The sequence below is a fragment of the Pteronotus mesoamericanus genome, unplaced genomic scaffold (genome assembly GCF_021234165.1).
Source record: "Pteronotus mesoamericanus isolate MK-2021 breed Mesoamerican mustached bat unplaced genomic scaffold, CSHL_Meso_final contig_2, whole genome shotgun sequence".
NCBI classification, from domain to species: Eukaryota; Metazoa; Chordata; class Mammalia; order Chiroptera; family Mormoopidae; genus Pteronotus; species Pteronotus mesoamericanus.
In genome coordinates this window covers 10,656,796-10,673,292 of record NW_026555084.1, presented here as the reverse complement: position 1 = coordinate 10,673,292, position 16,497 = coordinate 10,656,796, and the positions used below count along the sequence as shown (strand labels likewise).

The window sequence follows — 16,497 nt, the reverse complement described above, 5'->3', positions numbered from 1 at the left end:
AGCGTTTGCCATCTTTCCCTAGTGAGACCCGAGTCAATGGTAGCATTGACGGTGGTGACTCTTTACGAAAGTGCCCAGGAAGCATGAGCTAAATTAGGAGGGGCTGTATCATAGACTCACAAATCCTAGAACCTGACTCTACAAGGTCACCTAGACCCAACCCAATTTCCAGATGGGGAAACTGAGGCTGTGAGCCTGACCCTAGATCCTCTTTGCCCCTCAGTGTCTAACTGTGAGTCATTTCCAGTAGCTCAGGTTAACATAGAGAAGAGCGAATCAAGCCAAGAGAAAGAAGCTACCCACATGCTGCTAGTTGATTCCGTCCCTTAAGCCAAGTCTGACACTCTGTTAAGCATCGAAAGAATGAGCCAGAAGGCGCACCGCTCTGGGCAGGCTGTTTTCCAAGCGCTCAGGGGAGAGGGGGTTTTTATTAACTGCTGGATCCATGCAAGGAGTCTATAAGCTGTATCAGTGAAGTAATGAGACTGAGTCTTTCCTCTCCTAAAAGTAATGTCAAGAGAGTAAGAATAGAAAACGTGGTTTCCTTGAAAGACTGTGCGCTTTATGGCTGCTATGGCCCTAAACGTAGCTGGAAGTTATTATCAGGGAAACCCCTTCCAGATCTGGTGACTTACCACGTTCCTGCTCAACCAGCGGCCTCCCTCACTCAGCTACACATGCTTTCCGTTCATTCTTTCAACAACCTTTTGCTTTTCTCTCTCTCCCTGGGTTTTTCATGCTGCCAGCTATGAAAGGTTTTAAATAAATCTGGCCCTATTGATGAACAAATTTCCCTGAATCATAGTTAAAGAAACTAATCTGGGCTGCATTACTCCTAGGCTCATGCGCTGACCACGCCACTCGCCACGTTGTGCTCCGATGGGCTCTTGGCTGTTTCCGAAATTAACTTCCCCAAGGAAAAATTAAGTTGTGACACCATGATCACCTCTAAAGAAACTCAAATGTGAACAGAAAGGTATAGAAAACCTAGAGGTATTAGAGATGACTCAAAATTATGGTGTGAGTCCACGTCATTTCCTGCAGTGATGATGGAGCATAGATCCAGGGCTGCTCACAGCATACATGGGGGCGGGGGGTGGGGGGAGACTCGACTCTGACAGGTGAGCATAAAAGGAGAGATACAAGTTTATACAAGGCAAAGGCAACTACAGTAGGGAAGGGACCAGAAACGATGGCCCAGAGGCAAGGTCACTGACAGAGACGGGGTTCTCCTTCGAGTATCTGGAGCACTACCAGGTAGAACAGAAATTAGACACTTCCTGTGTGAGCCCCATGAGTTCAGCTGGGACTGGTAGGCACATGCTACCTGGAGGCAGACTTTGCTTTACATATTTATTTCTAAGTCTCAGCACTGCTCTGTGATGGAATGGACTCCCCTAGAGGTGGTGGTGAGCTCATCATCACTGGAAGTGTTCAAGCACAGTGTGGAAGTGTGGCAGGGTGCAGCTAGCCACCCCCCCCAGGAGATCTGTAGCAGGGGGGCCCAGAAATTGGGGTGTCCAAGAAAAATATAGGATATTCTAACCCCCCCCTAAGGCAGGCTGCCATGGGCGATGGGAGACAGGGAGCAGGCCTATTAAGAGTTATTTTGCATGTCAATAAAAGCAGGATAGCTTCAGACCTCGTCAGCAAAGATGGTTATTTTGCATATCAGCAAGGCTAACCAGGCAGGTTTGCATAACTTTAACCCAGGATATAACTGGGCAAGCAGCTCCCTTGGTTGCCTCCCCTGCTGAAGGAGTCGAAAGCGTTGGAGATGGGGTTACCGGGGAGGATTCCTGCCAGAGCTGGGACAGGCGCAGCAGCCGTGCCAGGGGCTTTTAAACACGTGGTATTGGGGAGCCGGGAAGCCAGGTGTAGCGGCCATGCAGGCAGCTCCCCCACCCCGCTTACAGCGCGCCTGCAGGAGAGCTCGGAGATGGTTCGCCCCATGCCCTGGGAGAACAATGCGAAGACCATGCAGGAAAGAAAGGGGAGAAAGGACTCTTGCTAGGGGGCCATGAGAAGGTGCCACACGGGTTTAGATTAGGAACTGGAAATCGCGGCGACACAGCTGATGGTGCTGGGAATTGGGAGAGGCCTGCCTGGCTGAGCTCCGGACTTCTGTTTTCTTCTGAAGGACAATTTGCCGATGTGTAATTCTTTACATGCATCAGCAAGAAGAACCAGGTCTCTCCTGTCAACAGATCATCACTGAGCAGTGATGCTACCAAGGAGATTAAAGCCCTGGGCAGAGGTGTGGCCTCTGAAGTACCTTCACTAAAGCCAGACCAGCTCAGTGACACCAATGGAATCGATGGGTTTTAAACAACAACAACAACAACAAACATTCTAAGGCTTATTTTGACAATTCACATTGTCCTGCCCGTCCTCCACCCTAAGCAAGAGCGGCGTGTTATAGTGTGAAAAGACCTTCTTCATCCTCTCTTCCATGCTGTATGTCATCGTCGAGGACGTGTCTCTTACTCTCTCCAGCGTTGTCCAGCCTGCAAAGAGAAGAGAGGCTGCTAAGGGGAACCGCCAAGACCAGGAATAAATGGCACTGCTAAATTGCAACACAACGAACCAAGGCTGGGGAAGCCCACAGGAGATACAGGGCTTTTGTCAATCTATTCTAGTGAGAGATGTAGAAGGTTGTTTGTTACAAAACATAAAATCAGAAATTAAAGGTGTTTATTTACAAAAACAAACAAAAAAACCCTCCACTCTGGCTGGGTGGTTCAGTTGGTTGGAGTGTCATCCTGCGTACTAAAAGATTGCAGCTTTGATTCCTCGTCGGGGCACATGTCTAGGTTGCGGCTTTGATCCCCAAGTTGGACGTATAGGGGAGGCAACCAACGGATGTTTCTGTTTCTCTCTCTCTCCCCTCCCCCACTTCTTCCCACCTTCCCTCCTTTCTCCCTCCCTTCCTCTCTCTAAAACATTGTGGTATGGATGAGATTATAAAGTGAAGACAAGGTCTTCATCACAGTTTACATCAAATCTTTTTATTTCTTCCCCGAAAAGTTACAGAACAGGACAAATACCCACAATCCCTTTCTAGAGACTTGCCAAACTGTTTAAAAAAAAAAAAAAAAAAAGCTCCTAAGGCCTAATTGGGCAGAGGAAAGAAACCATGTATCTCAGGAATGATACATGTTTTTTCATTTTTCATACTGCCAACTCCCCTCTCCATGAACTCCAGTTTAACAATGTCCTTTTAAAGTAAGTTGCCCAGAGTTGAATGAAGAAATTCTAGTACAGAGTAGAGTCATGTATGTATCACCTTCTTTCTTTTGCATGTCATACTTCCATTAATGCAACCTGTCTTTGCATGTGTATTTTGGACAAACCTCACAGTGTTAACCAAGACAAAAGTTAATGTGAGCAAAATCCCCGCCTCTTTTTCACCTCTAATGTCACATCTTTCCAACCCTGTATTTAATCAGAACACAAACACAAGTCATTAAACCACTGAGTAGTATCTAATCATTTGTAACACCTTGTACTATCATTACAACAATCAGTCATGCAAGATGAATTACCTTATGTGTTTGTTGAAGCAGTTGGTTTTCATGACTTTCCCTGAAAAGACAAGGCCACAGTGTAAGCAGAGTGCTGGCTAGAGCATTTCAAATGCTGGCGGAAGCCCACTGCTACCTTAGGAGGAGCCAAAGTAGTCGAAAGGTGAGAATTTGGGGACTGGCTTTGGCTGGGAAAGCCATTCCTTTTCCTGGATCAAATGACTACTTCTTTAGGCCCCTAGGCAGCACCTATGAGCGACAAAATTGTTCCCATGTCGTGGGCACTGCTCTTAAGCTGCTTCATACCTGAGTCATTTGCCCACCCACAATTCAAGTACTCATTTGGGTTTTAAAACATTTCCTGATGAGACTTACCCAGAATACCTGAAATCAGAACATGCCTTTGTACATTTCCTTTTGTAGTGTTCACTAGGGACAGGTTTCAAACTAAGCAAGTTTCCCTGTTGCTCAAACAGGCTGTGATGATTACTAGTCTTATCTCCTCACTTGCCATCTTGAAACAGTTTCTGTTCCTATACAATAATTTCCCCCTTTTTAAAAACAGGACCAGAGGCCACATGCCTATGTTTTGCATGGAAACTCTAAGCCCTATTTCCTGACTCCTTTCTGTAGTGGGGACCGGCGTGAAGGTCACAGGCCAGTTGGAGAATTTAATGACAGCTATGGACCTTGCCCCTTGAAAAATGCAGATAAGAACAAATAAGTACTTTTGTACATGATTTCAAGGGATTCGCTTGTCCCCCAAGTTCCATCTGTGGACCACAGGTTAGAAAGCTTGCTTTAAGGGAACAAATAAGAAGACCAGGAATCATTCATGACTTTCTTCCTAGAGCAAGACCAGCCAGAGGAGGGGGCTGGGCCAGTGTTTCATCCACCCCAAGACACTGATGATAACAGCACTGTCCACATAAGGCGATAATAAGGACGTAATGAGTTAGCCTCATCAAGAGTCTAGCTAGCATCAATGCCCTGGCCAGATGGCTCAGCTGGTTAGACTGTCCTTCAGATACGCCGAGGTTGTGGGTTCAATCCCGGGTCAGGGCACAAACAAAAATCAACCAATGAATGCATAATTAAGTGGATCAACAAATCAATGTTTCTATCTGTTTGTCTATCTACCTATCTACCTACCTACCTACCTTCCCCCCCCTCCATCCCCCCTCGTTCTCTCTCAAATCAATAAATAAAACAGTCCAGCATCAGGACTGACACAGAATAAGTGTCCAGTAAATGAAGACACTCTTATTTTTATTCTCTTTTTCAAAATATAACTCTATCAGGAGGATGCTACATGAAGCCTTTAGCACGTTAGTGAGTTTACCTGTTGCCTCCTCCACCAGGATGGAGACAACGATAAAAATGGGAGCCTGGGGAATGGAGAAAAGGAGAAGGAAGCCACCTCAGCCTACTCCCAGATCCTCCTGGAGCCTCCGCAGCTCTAAAGGGCTTCACCCGCCTCACCTCGAAAGAGAAACGCGACGGTCAGTGCGCACACGGACAGCGCAAGTCCCAGGGAGGAAACGATGATCTTCAGCAGAGGGGAGCCGTCCACCTGGCCTATCTGGGGAGACACAGGGAAGACGATGGCGCCCCTTGTTCCTGAAGGTCATCCTCGCGTGGGTTTCCCATCCCAACCATACCCTCCACGGGCCAGCAGCTTCACTGCATCTCACCGCCTTTTGCCCAGTGTGTCTCAAGACCAAAACAAAGCCAACCGTACAAATAAAATTTTTTTTTTAATTTCTGAAAACCCGAAACATGTCCCCAGTTCCCAACATTTTCCTAGGTCTCAGACATCAGGCATAGAGGCTGTGGGGCTCAGGGGTCTACAGTGAACAACGATGGTGCTGCGAGCTGTGTACTATCGAGTCACTTTGCGGCCGCTGCCCCAGTGCCCGAGGCTCTCCCCAGCCCGCGCAGCCCCTCTCCCGGCTGGCTCAGACCACGGGGGGCAACCCCACCGAAGAAAACACGCAACTCCAGTTCACGTTTTCCACAGCAGGGGTTCTCAAAGTGTGGCCAGGGGACCCATGAGGTTACAGTGGTTTTCCTGAGACAGTATTTGTCATCTTGGCTGTCATTCTTTCCTGAGATGTACAGTGGCGTTTCCCAGAGGTTACATGCCGTGTGAGCAGTTGCTGTACCTCTCTCTGATGAGGGAACCCGTAAGCTGATGCGAGAACCTCTCTGTCTCCCATTAAGCCGAACATTGAGATTTGCGAATGGAAAACACTGCCACTGTTCTCAGTAGAATTTTCTCATTTGGCAAAATGTAGTTGTTTTCCATAAAATGTATGTTATCTATGTTAATGTGTAATGGGTTTGCTAATCTTACTTTTAAATGAATAAATATTGGTTTTGGTTTCTCAGTGTTAATTTTTATAAGTGTGAAGGTGTCCTGACAGCCTGTTGTTTGAGAAGCACCGCGTGGCAAGCTCCGTGTAGGTCTCGTGGGGGCTACGCAGCTTCCACTGCCTGGCCGTGCGGCGAGTCCTGTCCCATCCCCAACACAGCCACAAGGCCAGGGAGGCGCGCTCTCTCTGAACAGAGAGGAGAGGAGAAAACAAAGCAGGGACAGGGGACCTTCACTTTTCCTTTTGGATGTCTTCCCTGCCTAAGGTTTTTCCGTAACATGGCTTGGATCACTTTTGTAAGAATAAATGTTAACGAAGTGTCCTCTCAGAAACAAGAGGAATGTTGTAGGCAGGTGTTGATTCTGCAGTATGTCTCCCACCCCAGGCCACACCGAAGGGACACTGTGATTTTCCATGTTTTTGTATTTTTCCGTTTCCTTTACAAAGCATCTGCATGTATAAAAGTAATAATATTAATGTTATTCCTGCCAAGAATCCAAGTCTGTGAATTCCTCAGCTACTGCAGGACAGTTGCGGTGCATTCTGCACCTTAGGTATACCTGCTCTCCCTAGTCCTTTTCTGCACCCTCTACTGTAGATTTTAACAATCTAAGTCATACATTTCAAATACTTCAGAAAAAATGTTTACCTGTTTTTGTTCAACTTTAACTTGCACAAAAGTTGTCGTCTCAGAGCCTGGGAAAAAAAGAAAAGAAATGTTTATATTTCCTGGGGGAGAATGAAATGTCACATTCTGAAACAGGCATTTCAAAGCTTATCTGGAAGTTCAGTTGATGTGTTTAATCTTTCTATATCAATTTATTTATTAACATTTGTGTCGATGTGGTTTTACCCAAAGCTCATCTGCTATCCAACATCATCCCACAGGAATATCTCCATTTTATAGACAGGTTGAACGAGGCATTAGGCCAGCAGACAATTGGGTCGAAGTTTTCTGTAGGTTCCATCAATACATTCAGGGTTTTTATCCATCAGGAAAACTTGTCACTCTATCAATTAGCATGTATCTATTGAATATTTATGGTAGGCCAAGCACTTACAGAACCTGTGGAATTTACAACTTAGTGCAGTAGACCAAATTTAAACACATAATGTGAACAGTTGAAAAACAGTTATAGCTCTGGCTGTTGTGGCTCAGTGGACTGAGTGCTGGCCTGTGACCTAAAAGGTCACAGGTTCGATTCCCAGCCCAGGCACATGCCTGAGTTGCAGGCCAGGTCCCCATTTGGTGTGCGAGAGGCAACCAATCGATGTATCTCTCATACATTAATGTTTCTCTGCCTCTTTTTCTCCCTCCTTTCCTCTCTCTCTCTAAAAGTCAATAAATAAAATCTTTAAAAAAAAAAAGAAAAGTCATTATAATTATGCCAAATTCTAGGAAGAAACAGTATGAGACATCACAGGCCATATCATGAGGATGGTTGTCTGGAGGGTCAAGGAAAGTGTCCTCGAGAAGGTGGAGGTTAGGATGAGCCATGGAGTCATCTATATTGAACTGATAGTTGAGTTCAATGAGGAAAGCATACTGAGAATCTACCAAGTTCTAAGCACTGCTGCAGGCGTGAGGAACGCTGAGATGAACACAGCATGGCCCCAGCCTCGCAAAACTTATGGCACATTAGAGAAGGGAGACCAGAGGGTTACTTAAGCCTAACAGTCCAAGGGTAGCAATGATAGAGTTGTGTGACAGGCAGCCTGAGAGGTGGCAGAGGCAAAGGAACATAGACCAACTTTGTAGCTCAGCAAGAGCTATTAGAATGAAGCTCCATGAGGGCACAGTCCCTCTCTGCCTGCTCAAAAAGGGACCCCCAACATTTCCTGCCACATACTTGGTGCTCCATAAATGGATTTGAATCTGAATCAAGGTTGAGCTGGAGATACTGATGTCAGAGTCATCAGGATCCAGGAAGCCATTAAAATACTCAGTGTGTATAAGAAATCCAAGGGTTGGTCCTGGCCAGGTAGCTCAGTTGGTTGGAGCATCATCCCGATGCACCAAGGTGTTGGGTTCAATCCATGGTCAGGGCACAAACAAGAATCGACCAATGAATGACTAGGTAAGTGGAACAACAAATTAATGTCTCTCTCTCTCTCTCTCTCTCTCTCTCTCTGTCTCCCCCCCACCAAAAGCAATTGGTCAATAAAAAATTTTTTAAAAGAAGAAATCCAAGGGATGCATGTCTAGACAGAGAAGAACAATGATCCTGGGAAATCCAGCACTTAAAAAGGTGGGCAGAGGAAGCAAAGAAGAAAGCAGAAGAAATGGACAGAGCACGAGAACAGAGTGACAGAGACCAGGGCAGGAGAAAATGTCCAGGAAAGATGCAAAATCACACGTGTGATACAACCTTCTGATAGAACGCGAGGCACACCTAGACAAGACCTGAGCGGTATAAATATCGAGGCTAACAATTACTGAAACTGAGCATTATTTTCCCTAAACTTCCTCCCTCGTGAGGCAGAAGGAGAAACGTGATCAGTTTTGTAAGGCTCATTATGTGATACAAGAGCTTATGGAAGGGAAAGTGACTTGTTGAATGCCTAGCAGCATAAAACTCCAAGGGAGAGGTCGGCATGTTTTTATATCCTACAACTCAGTTATTGTTGTTTTTCTCTCTGCTATTATCCCCTAGAGCTGGAAATTGCAGGTAAGAATTCAAAACTCCTACCCCTTTTCTGTCAAACTCCTGTTGTACTACAATCATTTGTGATGGATAAGCCTGGAATTGAAACCATCAAAGGGAAAAGGCGGCCTGGGTGAGTTTCATCGGTGCTAATCTGTATTTTAAATTGCAATCGTCTAATGGGGGAGACAACTTGCAAACACAAACACTGCTGAATGATATCAAACAGCACTTTTTCTTTTTATTCGTCTTCAGAAAATGCCAAAAGCCTCAGTGGGAAGCACTACAAAGACCGCAGTGTTGTCCATCAAATAGCAACAAAAAGTACAAATTGATGATGTTTCTTCCGTGTGAAAAGTGGTGATGCGAAGGGCTAGGGGCCGTGGGTCAGACACACGTACTGGTGTTCGCATCTGCTGGCTGTGTGTTCCTGGCCCTGCCATTCCAAGGACTGACCTCTCTGGCTGAAACAGCTTCGGGCAAAGGCAGGAGCCTCCCAAAACTAGGGGAAAAAACTCTGTTCTGTGAGAAAATTCGGTAATGGTTTGAATACCCCCCCTCCCCATGCATCCTGTCCACCTAGGACTTCAGATTGTGACCTTCTTTACAAATAGGGTCTTTGCGGATGTAATTAGCTAAGGATCTTGAGATGAAACCATCCTAGATTTCAGTAGGTCCTGAATCCAATGGCTGGTGTCCTTATAAGAAGAGAAGCGGACCCAGAAAGACACAGAGAAGCCATGTAAAGACAGAGGCAGAGGCTGGAGTGATGCGGCCATGAACCAACGACTCCTGGGGCACCAGGAGCTGGCGGCGAGGAAAGAGGCTCCTGGAGCATTCAGAGAAAGCGTGGCTCTGCTGACACCGTGATTTCAGGCTTCTGGACTCCAGACCTGCGAGGGGATACATTCTTGTTTCAAAGCCACCAGGAGTACTTCGTTCCTGCAGCCCTGGCTTGTATGGACAGAAATCCCTGCCCCTGGTCCCTGATTGGTCCATCCACATGCAAATAAGGATTCTGAATCCTCACAGTTTGATTTATCCAAAGGCACTGTTCTGATTGATCAGAATAGAGCCACTGTGATTGGTCCGAGATGCATAGCTCTGATTGGTGGGGGAAATCTCAATCCTATTGGTTAAATAGGACTTCAAGACCTCCTTTCTAAGGGCTGGTAGAAACGCCTTTCTGGCAGGCAGTTCACTGCAGAGGCCTCTGGGTAAAGTGCGGTTTGCCTTAGAGGCCCCGGTGCAGAAATGCATGTTCGTCTCTGCTTTTTTATTTGAGCCCAGTTAGCCAGCAGGAGCCCTTCTTAATAGGGGTCTTCCCCTCCCCCCACCCCCGCAGGGTTCACAGTATGCATGCACACTCCGTCAAACTGAAAGTTCTGTAAAATTTGCCATGAGACTTTGGAACATTCTGTGGCTACCATTCAGCCTCCGTTACTGAGCATTTACCATTACTGAGCATTTATCTTAAACAAAGTTCCCTGGCTGTGTGACCTTAGGCAAGACGTTTCCTCTCTCTGAGCCACAGAGTTTAGTCATCTGAAAATGCCCGTATTTCACCAACTGATCTATGTCTTTTTTAACCTTATTTCTAGATGCCTTTTTACAATTTGACTAACCTGAGAAAAATCATTACATAGGAGTTATTTAAAATGATATAGGGCCATACGTAGAATACAAAATGAGTATATAAATAGCTTAAAAATATAGATACACGAATACATGCATACCTCCTACTCCCCAAAGAAAACTAAAAAGAAACAAAGGCTAAATACATATGACTTTGCAGGGAAATATTATTGGCAATTACATTTTTTCTTCTTAGCACTTTTGAGTAATTTCTAAATTTTTTCAAATGTAAAAATTTTAACTGTGAAATATCCTATGTATCAAGTGTTAATCACTGTACACTCTTGAAGATGCCTGAGTCATGAGTTAACTCTTAAGTAAGTGTCATTTCTCCAAAACAATACCACACTGACCTTTGAGGTGGAACTTTGCAGATAGGTGTTAGAAACCCATTAACCCACAGCTATGTAAGATCTTACCACTGGTGGAAGCTAGAGGAAGGTGTAGACTTTTCCGCACTATTTTTACAAGTTCATGTGAGTCTAAAAGTATTTAAAAATAAAAAGATTTTTATCAATGATTTAAACGTCAGCCTTTTCATATGGTTCTATCTAACATATGCATGATACATAATGGCTTCGCAGTAAAAATTTGTTCAGCAAAAGTGTCAAATGAATTATAAAGCAAGTTTAAAACAATATGGAGAGTGATTTTGTAAAAAAAATTCGAGAATTTTGTAAAAAGAAATGATAGATGTTACTATATTAGTAGAAAATAATGATCTGAGAGGATATAGCTCAAACTGTTACCATAATTAATCTCTTTAGCTTGAGCATTTGGGGCAGGGGAGGAGTAGAGTGGGAGGGTGAGGAATGTTTGGAATACAAGGAATTCTCATTTTATAGTGTTTTAACTTTTTTTTTTTTAGAAAAGCCTATCATTATTTTAAAACACGAAAAATAAAGTTTAAATGTTAAAACTATAGCATAAAAACACCACCTTCACCTTCAGAGGACTTAGAATCTAGTAGGCAGGCGACGATCAATGAATGTTCTGGAAGAGCCCTATTGAAACAGGGCTCGTCCTGCATCCGGATGGTACCGGTCAAGGGAGGGCAGGATACAGCCTGCGGCCTGTTTTTGTTCAGCCTGAGAGCTAACAATCATTGATATATATTTTTAATGCTTGGGAAGAAGTGAAAAGATGAGGAATGACACAGAACACCTGAGAACTGCAGACAGTTCAGACTCCAGCGTCCATCAGCACAGTTTTCCTGAAGCGTCGTGGCACCCACTGGCTTATGCGTGTGCCCGGCTGCTTCCGCGCTGCAAAGGCAGAAGTGAGGAATGGCAACAGAGACAGGATGGCTTGCAAGGCCTAAGCGGCGTACCAGGAGCTTGACAACTCCTAGTCCACTGGTGCAAAAACAACCCCCGTGCAGTCAGGGAATTAAGCGTGCTATTTCTCTAAGCACAATTGTACTCGTAAAACATTCAGACTTTCAGATCCTAGAGTGATGAGAGGCTTGCCCTTCAGGATGGTTATTATGCCTGAGGTTGTAGACTAGAACCCACTGTCTTGTTCACTCAGATAAAACTATGTGTTGTGTGCCATTCTGGAAAGGCACTGTGTTTTTAGAAATTCTTTTAAGAATCCAACTTGAACATCACTCTTGTTCCCGTCCCATTAGCAGAAATTCGCTTTGAAATGACTAGAAACTCCCTCTCATGCCTGGCACAGTGAGGAGCACTTCATGTAAAGTATCTCATTTGGTGCGTGCAAAAGCCATTTGCAGGTGTGTAAACTGAGGCTGAAAAACATTTACATCATTCACCCAGGTAACACAAACAATAAAAGGAAATTTGAACCAACTCTGAGAGACTCAAATAATCATGATCACTAACCCCGCTGAGAAAAGAAAAAGAACGTATTAAAATCCTGTTGGAAAACACAAATTCTATAACCACTGGGCTTCATGCCAGAAATCAGCTGGAAATAAAAGCTATCTCCACAGTGGATACATTTTAAAACTCCTACTACCTATGTTGACTCATCATTGGATTCATAGACACTGGAACTCATCAGTCTCTACTTGTAAAACAAATACAATTCTAAAATAAGTCAAGTCAATGGTACAATCTTAACACAATCCTAGAATTTGAAAAGTGACAACTTCAAGCCTTCAAAGAAGTTGTTTTGGTTGTTTTTTGTTTTTTTTTTTTTTTGTTTTTTTTTTGCAGGTAGCATTGGCTTATGCTGCCCCCTTCTGGGATATTGGTGGTATTGTCTCTAAAATCCACGGGATAGTTCAAGGATCCCTGAATCACAATGTGAATATTTTAGAGCTGAGAAGAATTTGAAATTATTTTCTCTGAATCCTTTTTTTAATTAGTAGAAAAACATACATGTTTAGAATTTTACTCACTCTAGGTTCTAGAGTAATGAGTTACAAATGAGAGCTCATATCTTCTGACCTTGCCTAGCAGTATTAATGTAGATCTGAAATTTCAAAATGACTTTCAACTGAATTCATATAATTCCTTTAAATTTGGGAGACCTCCATGTGTTTTTACGATGTAGAATGACCAAAAAGAGTGCTCTAGCCTGGCCGCGTGGCTCTGTTGGTTGGTGCATCCTCCCATGCGCTGAAAGGTTACGGGTTCAATCCCCACTGAGGGTGCGAAGAGGAGGCAACCGATCTGTTTCTCTCTCACATCGATGTTTCTCTTTCTTTCCCTCTCTCTCATATTAATTAAAAACATATCCTCAGGTGAGAATTTTAAAACTCTACACTTAATGAATCAACAGAGCATTACATACGTGAGTCAGATGTTTCTTAGCTCCAAGGGCAGAATTGGGTGGGGTCTATTTTTTAATTTTGAAGAGGAACAGAAAAAAACTTGTGTTAGCGCCAGACATGATTCATAAAGAGGAAAGAACAGCGAGATGACTTCACGGTTCGCGCAGATGGGGTGACAGAGGGAGACCGGGGACTGGGGAACCGCGCTGGTGGAGCCACCCAGGTCTGAACTGTGCCTCCAGCTCCCACGGCCCCTGAGGTGCCCCAGCAACAAAAATGCCATCATCCCTGTGAGAGCCTGGAGTCACCACAGCAGGCCACTGCTCTCACATGCCACCCACTGAGGGTCTTGGTGAATCACAGACGAGGCCTCGGCCCAATCCTTCCTCCCTGGACTCCTCTCTGAAGGGCAATGTCCGTACTACCCTGTCCACACCAGCTGATCAATAAATCTTGATGGGGGGAGGTGGCAGGGTGCACATTTTACCAAGAACCTCCAGAATTATCCATGACAACAATAACAACAATAATACATGGATACCCTATACTGAGCACCTACTACATGCCCAGTGCAGGGCAAGTACTTTCGATGTATGACCTCAGAAAATGCTTGACAGTGGGTACTATTACTGTCCTCATCTCTCGGTGGGAACCGTGTGGTGGAGAGATGGCAGGCAACTTGCTCAAGTCACATTGCTTGGAGGGGAGTGAGAAAACCTCAGAGCCCCTATTAGCTCCCTGAGAGCCCAAGCTCTTGTCCTCTGGGCTCCGTGGCCTTTGGACAACGTGGCAAGCACTCACATGGAAAGACCAGTGCTGGACAGCGAGTAGCCATGGTCCTCCATGGCGCAATGGTGAAGACAGACATTTGGAACAGACCCCCTAGCCCTCCGCTGCCTAGGTGGGAGCCGCTTCTGAAAAAGAGATCCTAATAATTATCATTGCTTGATGACAATGATGAGCACCAGGTAAGCTGCTGAAAGTACACAAAACTCTGACGTTTATTATCACATTTGAACTTCAGGGTGAATGTGTGAGGTAAGTAAACTTAGGTTGAATTGACTTGGGCAGAATTATGGAAAGAGGAAGAAACTGATGCTCAGACAGGTCTCATACCTTGTGCAATGCTGCCTCACTGCAGTGATAGTAAATGGGAGGACAATGACACCTGAGTTCAGATTCCCGCCTGTTCCTCCCCCTCTGCCAAGCTGCGGAGCGTGACGGCTCCAGGCCCTAAGTGCAGGCAGGCCCTCGCCAAAGGGCACTGGGACCTTGACTCACTGACTTGTTCATGGTCCGGGGAAACAGATACATCACCACAGAACTTGCTGATTTTTCCCCTTTTATCCTGCTCCACCCTGGGAGACCAGAGATCCCTGCCGAGTTGGCGGGTGTCAGAGGGCCCCTGTGGTCTGCAGAGTGAGTCACCCAGCTCCTTTGGTTAACCACTAATGAGAACTCATTCCGGGGTTGGCTCTGTGTCCTGCTCAGCAGCTGGTACTTTCATTTTCACACTCTTGACCTCACCACGGGCGTGCCTCTCTTAAAGCTTGGTGACTCCCTTTGATCTCATTTGGTTGACCTTTCTGAAGGTGAGCTGTTAGAGGCGAGAATGACATGGATTCCAGTCCAACTTTATTAATGAAAAAAAATCAGTGGTACGGTTGGTAGACTATGACGCTATTGTGAGGAAAATGGTGGGGATCTGGGTTTGTTTTTTTTTTTTCTGTCCTTTCTTTTTATCCCCAGACTGCAAGCCTATCAACTGATTTGAGCCCATGAAAAGCACTGGGCATGAGAGAGAAAAACAAATCGGCTAATGCCTCGAGAAAGATGTTGACTTTGAAGTCAACTGCATCCAATTTCTTTCCGCCTAACAATGATGTTTTTGAGTGAAAATGAGCTTTGCTTCATTGCCCTACTTGCCTCTATTCCTTCTGCTGAACTGGTACTGAGAATGGCAATTTCTCCTACAACTTCTTTATGTCCTTGATCAACGGAAGACCCAGGAGAGTGTCAGGTTCTGACAGGGCTCGATTTTGTCTTTAATAAAATAGTGTAGTGTTGGAGGAAGAGCTGTATTTGGGAGCCAGAAGAGGGTCCTGCCTAGGGCCTAGTTCCCAGTTCTCACGAACTTTTTCAGTGCCTCTGTGCCAGGGGTGTCCAACCTCTCTGAGCCACACTGGAAGAAAAAGAGTTGTTTTGGGCCACACATTAAATGTATTGTGACACATAATCACAAAAAAGTCTCATACCATTTTAAGTAAATTTACGATTTTATGTTGGGCCACATTCATAGCTATCCTGGGCTGCGTGCGGCCCGCGGGCCGTGGGTTGGACACCCCTAATTGTAGAATAAGGAGGGTGTACTACATTAGCAATTCTGAAATGCCTCCTTGGGGCCAGGGATGGGCTGGATTCAAAAGAATATACTGAGGAAGTTTGTTAAACATATAATTTCTTGGGCTTATCCCAGAGGTTCCAATTCTGCAAGTCTTGAGTGAAGCAGGACAATCTCTGCTTTTCCTGAGCTCCCCTGTAAGCCCAGCCCAAGAACAGGTCTGGTGTTCACAGACTGGATGATCTCTAAGTTCAAGGTCTTGGTTCTTAGCCTTCTCCTACTTCCCTGGGAGGCAGCGTGAGATCTGGTCACTCTGACACCTTCATTTATTCTATCCTTACTCTCTTCTCTCTCTTTCTCCCCTGTTCTTGACTGCATCCTTCCCTCCTCCACCAGGACCAGCCTTGCTCCATTCACTGCCCCCTTCTCTCTCTACCTTGCCCCCCTTTAAATATTCTTGAAACAACACCTAAAGTTCATTCACTAACAATTGTTCTTTGGGGGGTGGGGGGCACGGAGAATAGGGGGTTGTCTTCCTCTGCACCTCTTTATCCCTCCCTTATTCTCATACAAATACCTTTAGGTGATCCTACAGTAACTTCAGTTAGAGCTTAGCTTACTTAGAAGACAATATAATAAAGCGTTTAAGAGCTCAGTTTCAAGAGCCAAGAGACCTGGGGTTCAAACTCTGGCAAATTTCTCCACCTCTCCAAACTGCAGTTTCTTCCCCTTTGTAATGTGGGTAATAATCAAGTCTTCCTCACAGATCCGGACGATGCCTCACAATGAGACAACGTGTTCAAAGCATTGGGCCCAGCCCCGACATGTAAGAAGAACTCGATCAGTGACATTGATTATCAGTAACTCCCAAAATTATATCTATAGCCCTGAACTGTCCCTTATGAGATAATGTGCATGACACATTATTGGCACAGGGGCAAGTCCCTATTTAGCACTTACAATGCTAATCATCATAGCCTCTCTGCCTGCAGGCTTGCTCCCTTCTGATACAGCTTCCGTACTCTTGCCAGAGCAATTTTTCCTACATCAGAACTGAAAATGTCATTCCCTACTCAAACAAGAAAACCACTAATGGTTCTTTATGATCCTGAAGTGAAATCTAAACTCTTTAGCACATCAATCAAGTCCTTTAAGGAGCTTGACCATGACCAGCTTCCTGTCTCCATGAGACTTAACTAGACTATTACACAATCTCCAAAGATTTCACACTCTTGTC

General features: G+C 45.0%; 1 protein-coding gene across 2 annotated transcripts in view; it reads right to left on the bottom strand.

Moving 5' to 3' along the window:
- Positions 1-1,984: 1,984 nt before the first annotated feature.
- TIMD4 (T cell immunoglobulin and mucin domain containing 4) overlaps positions 1,985-16,497 on the bottom strand; it is a 30,392-nt gene continuing 15,879 nt past the window's right edge. For both annotated transcript variants that reach the window (XM_054567904.1, XM_054567905.1), the window contains 4 exons: positions 6,549-6,595; positions 5,007-5,106; positions 3,546-3,585; positions 1,985-2,507 (listed from right to left, as the gene is read on the bottom strand). In XM_054567904.1, the coding sequence (XP_054423879.1) occupies positions 2,417-2,507; positions 3,546-3,585; positions 5,007-5,106; positions 6,549-6,595 (278 nt within the window). In that variant the 3' untranslated portion in view covers positions 1,985-2,416. The remainder of the gene's footprint in view (positions 2,508-3,545; positions 3,586-5,006; positions 5,107-6,548; positions 6,596-16,497) is intronic.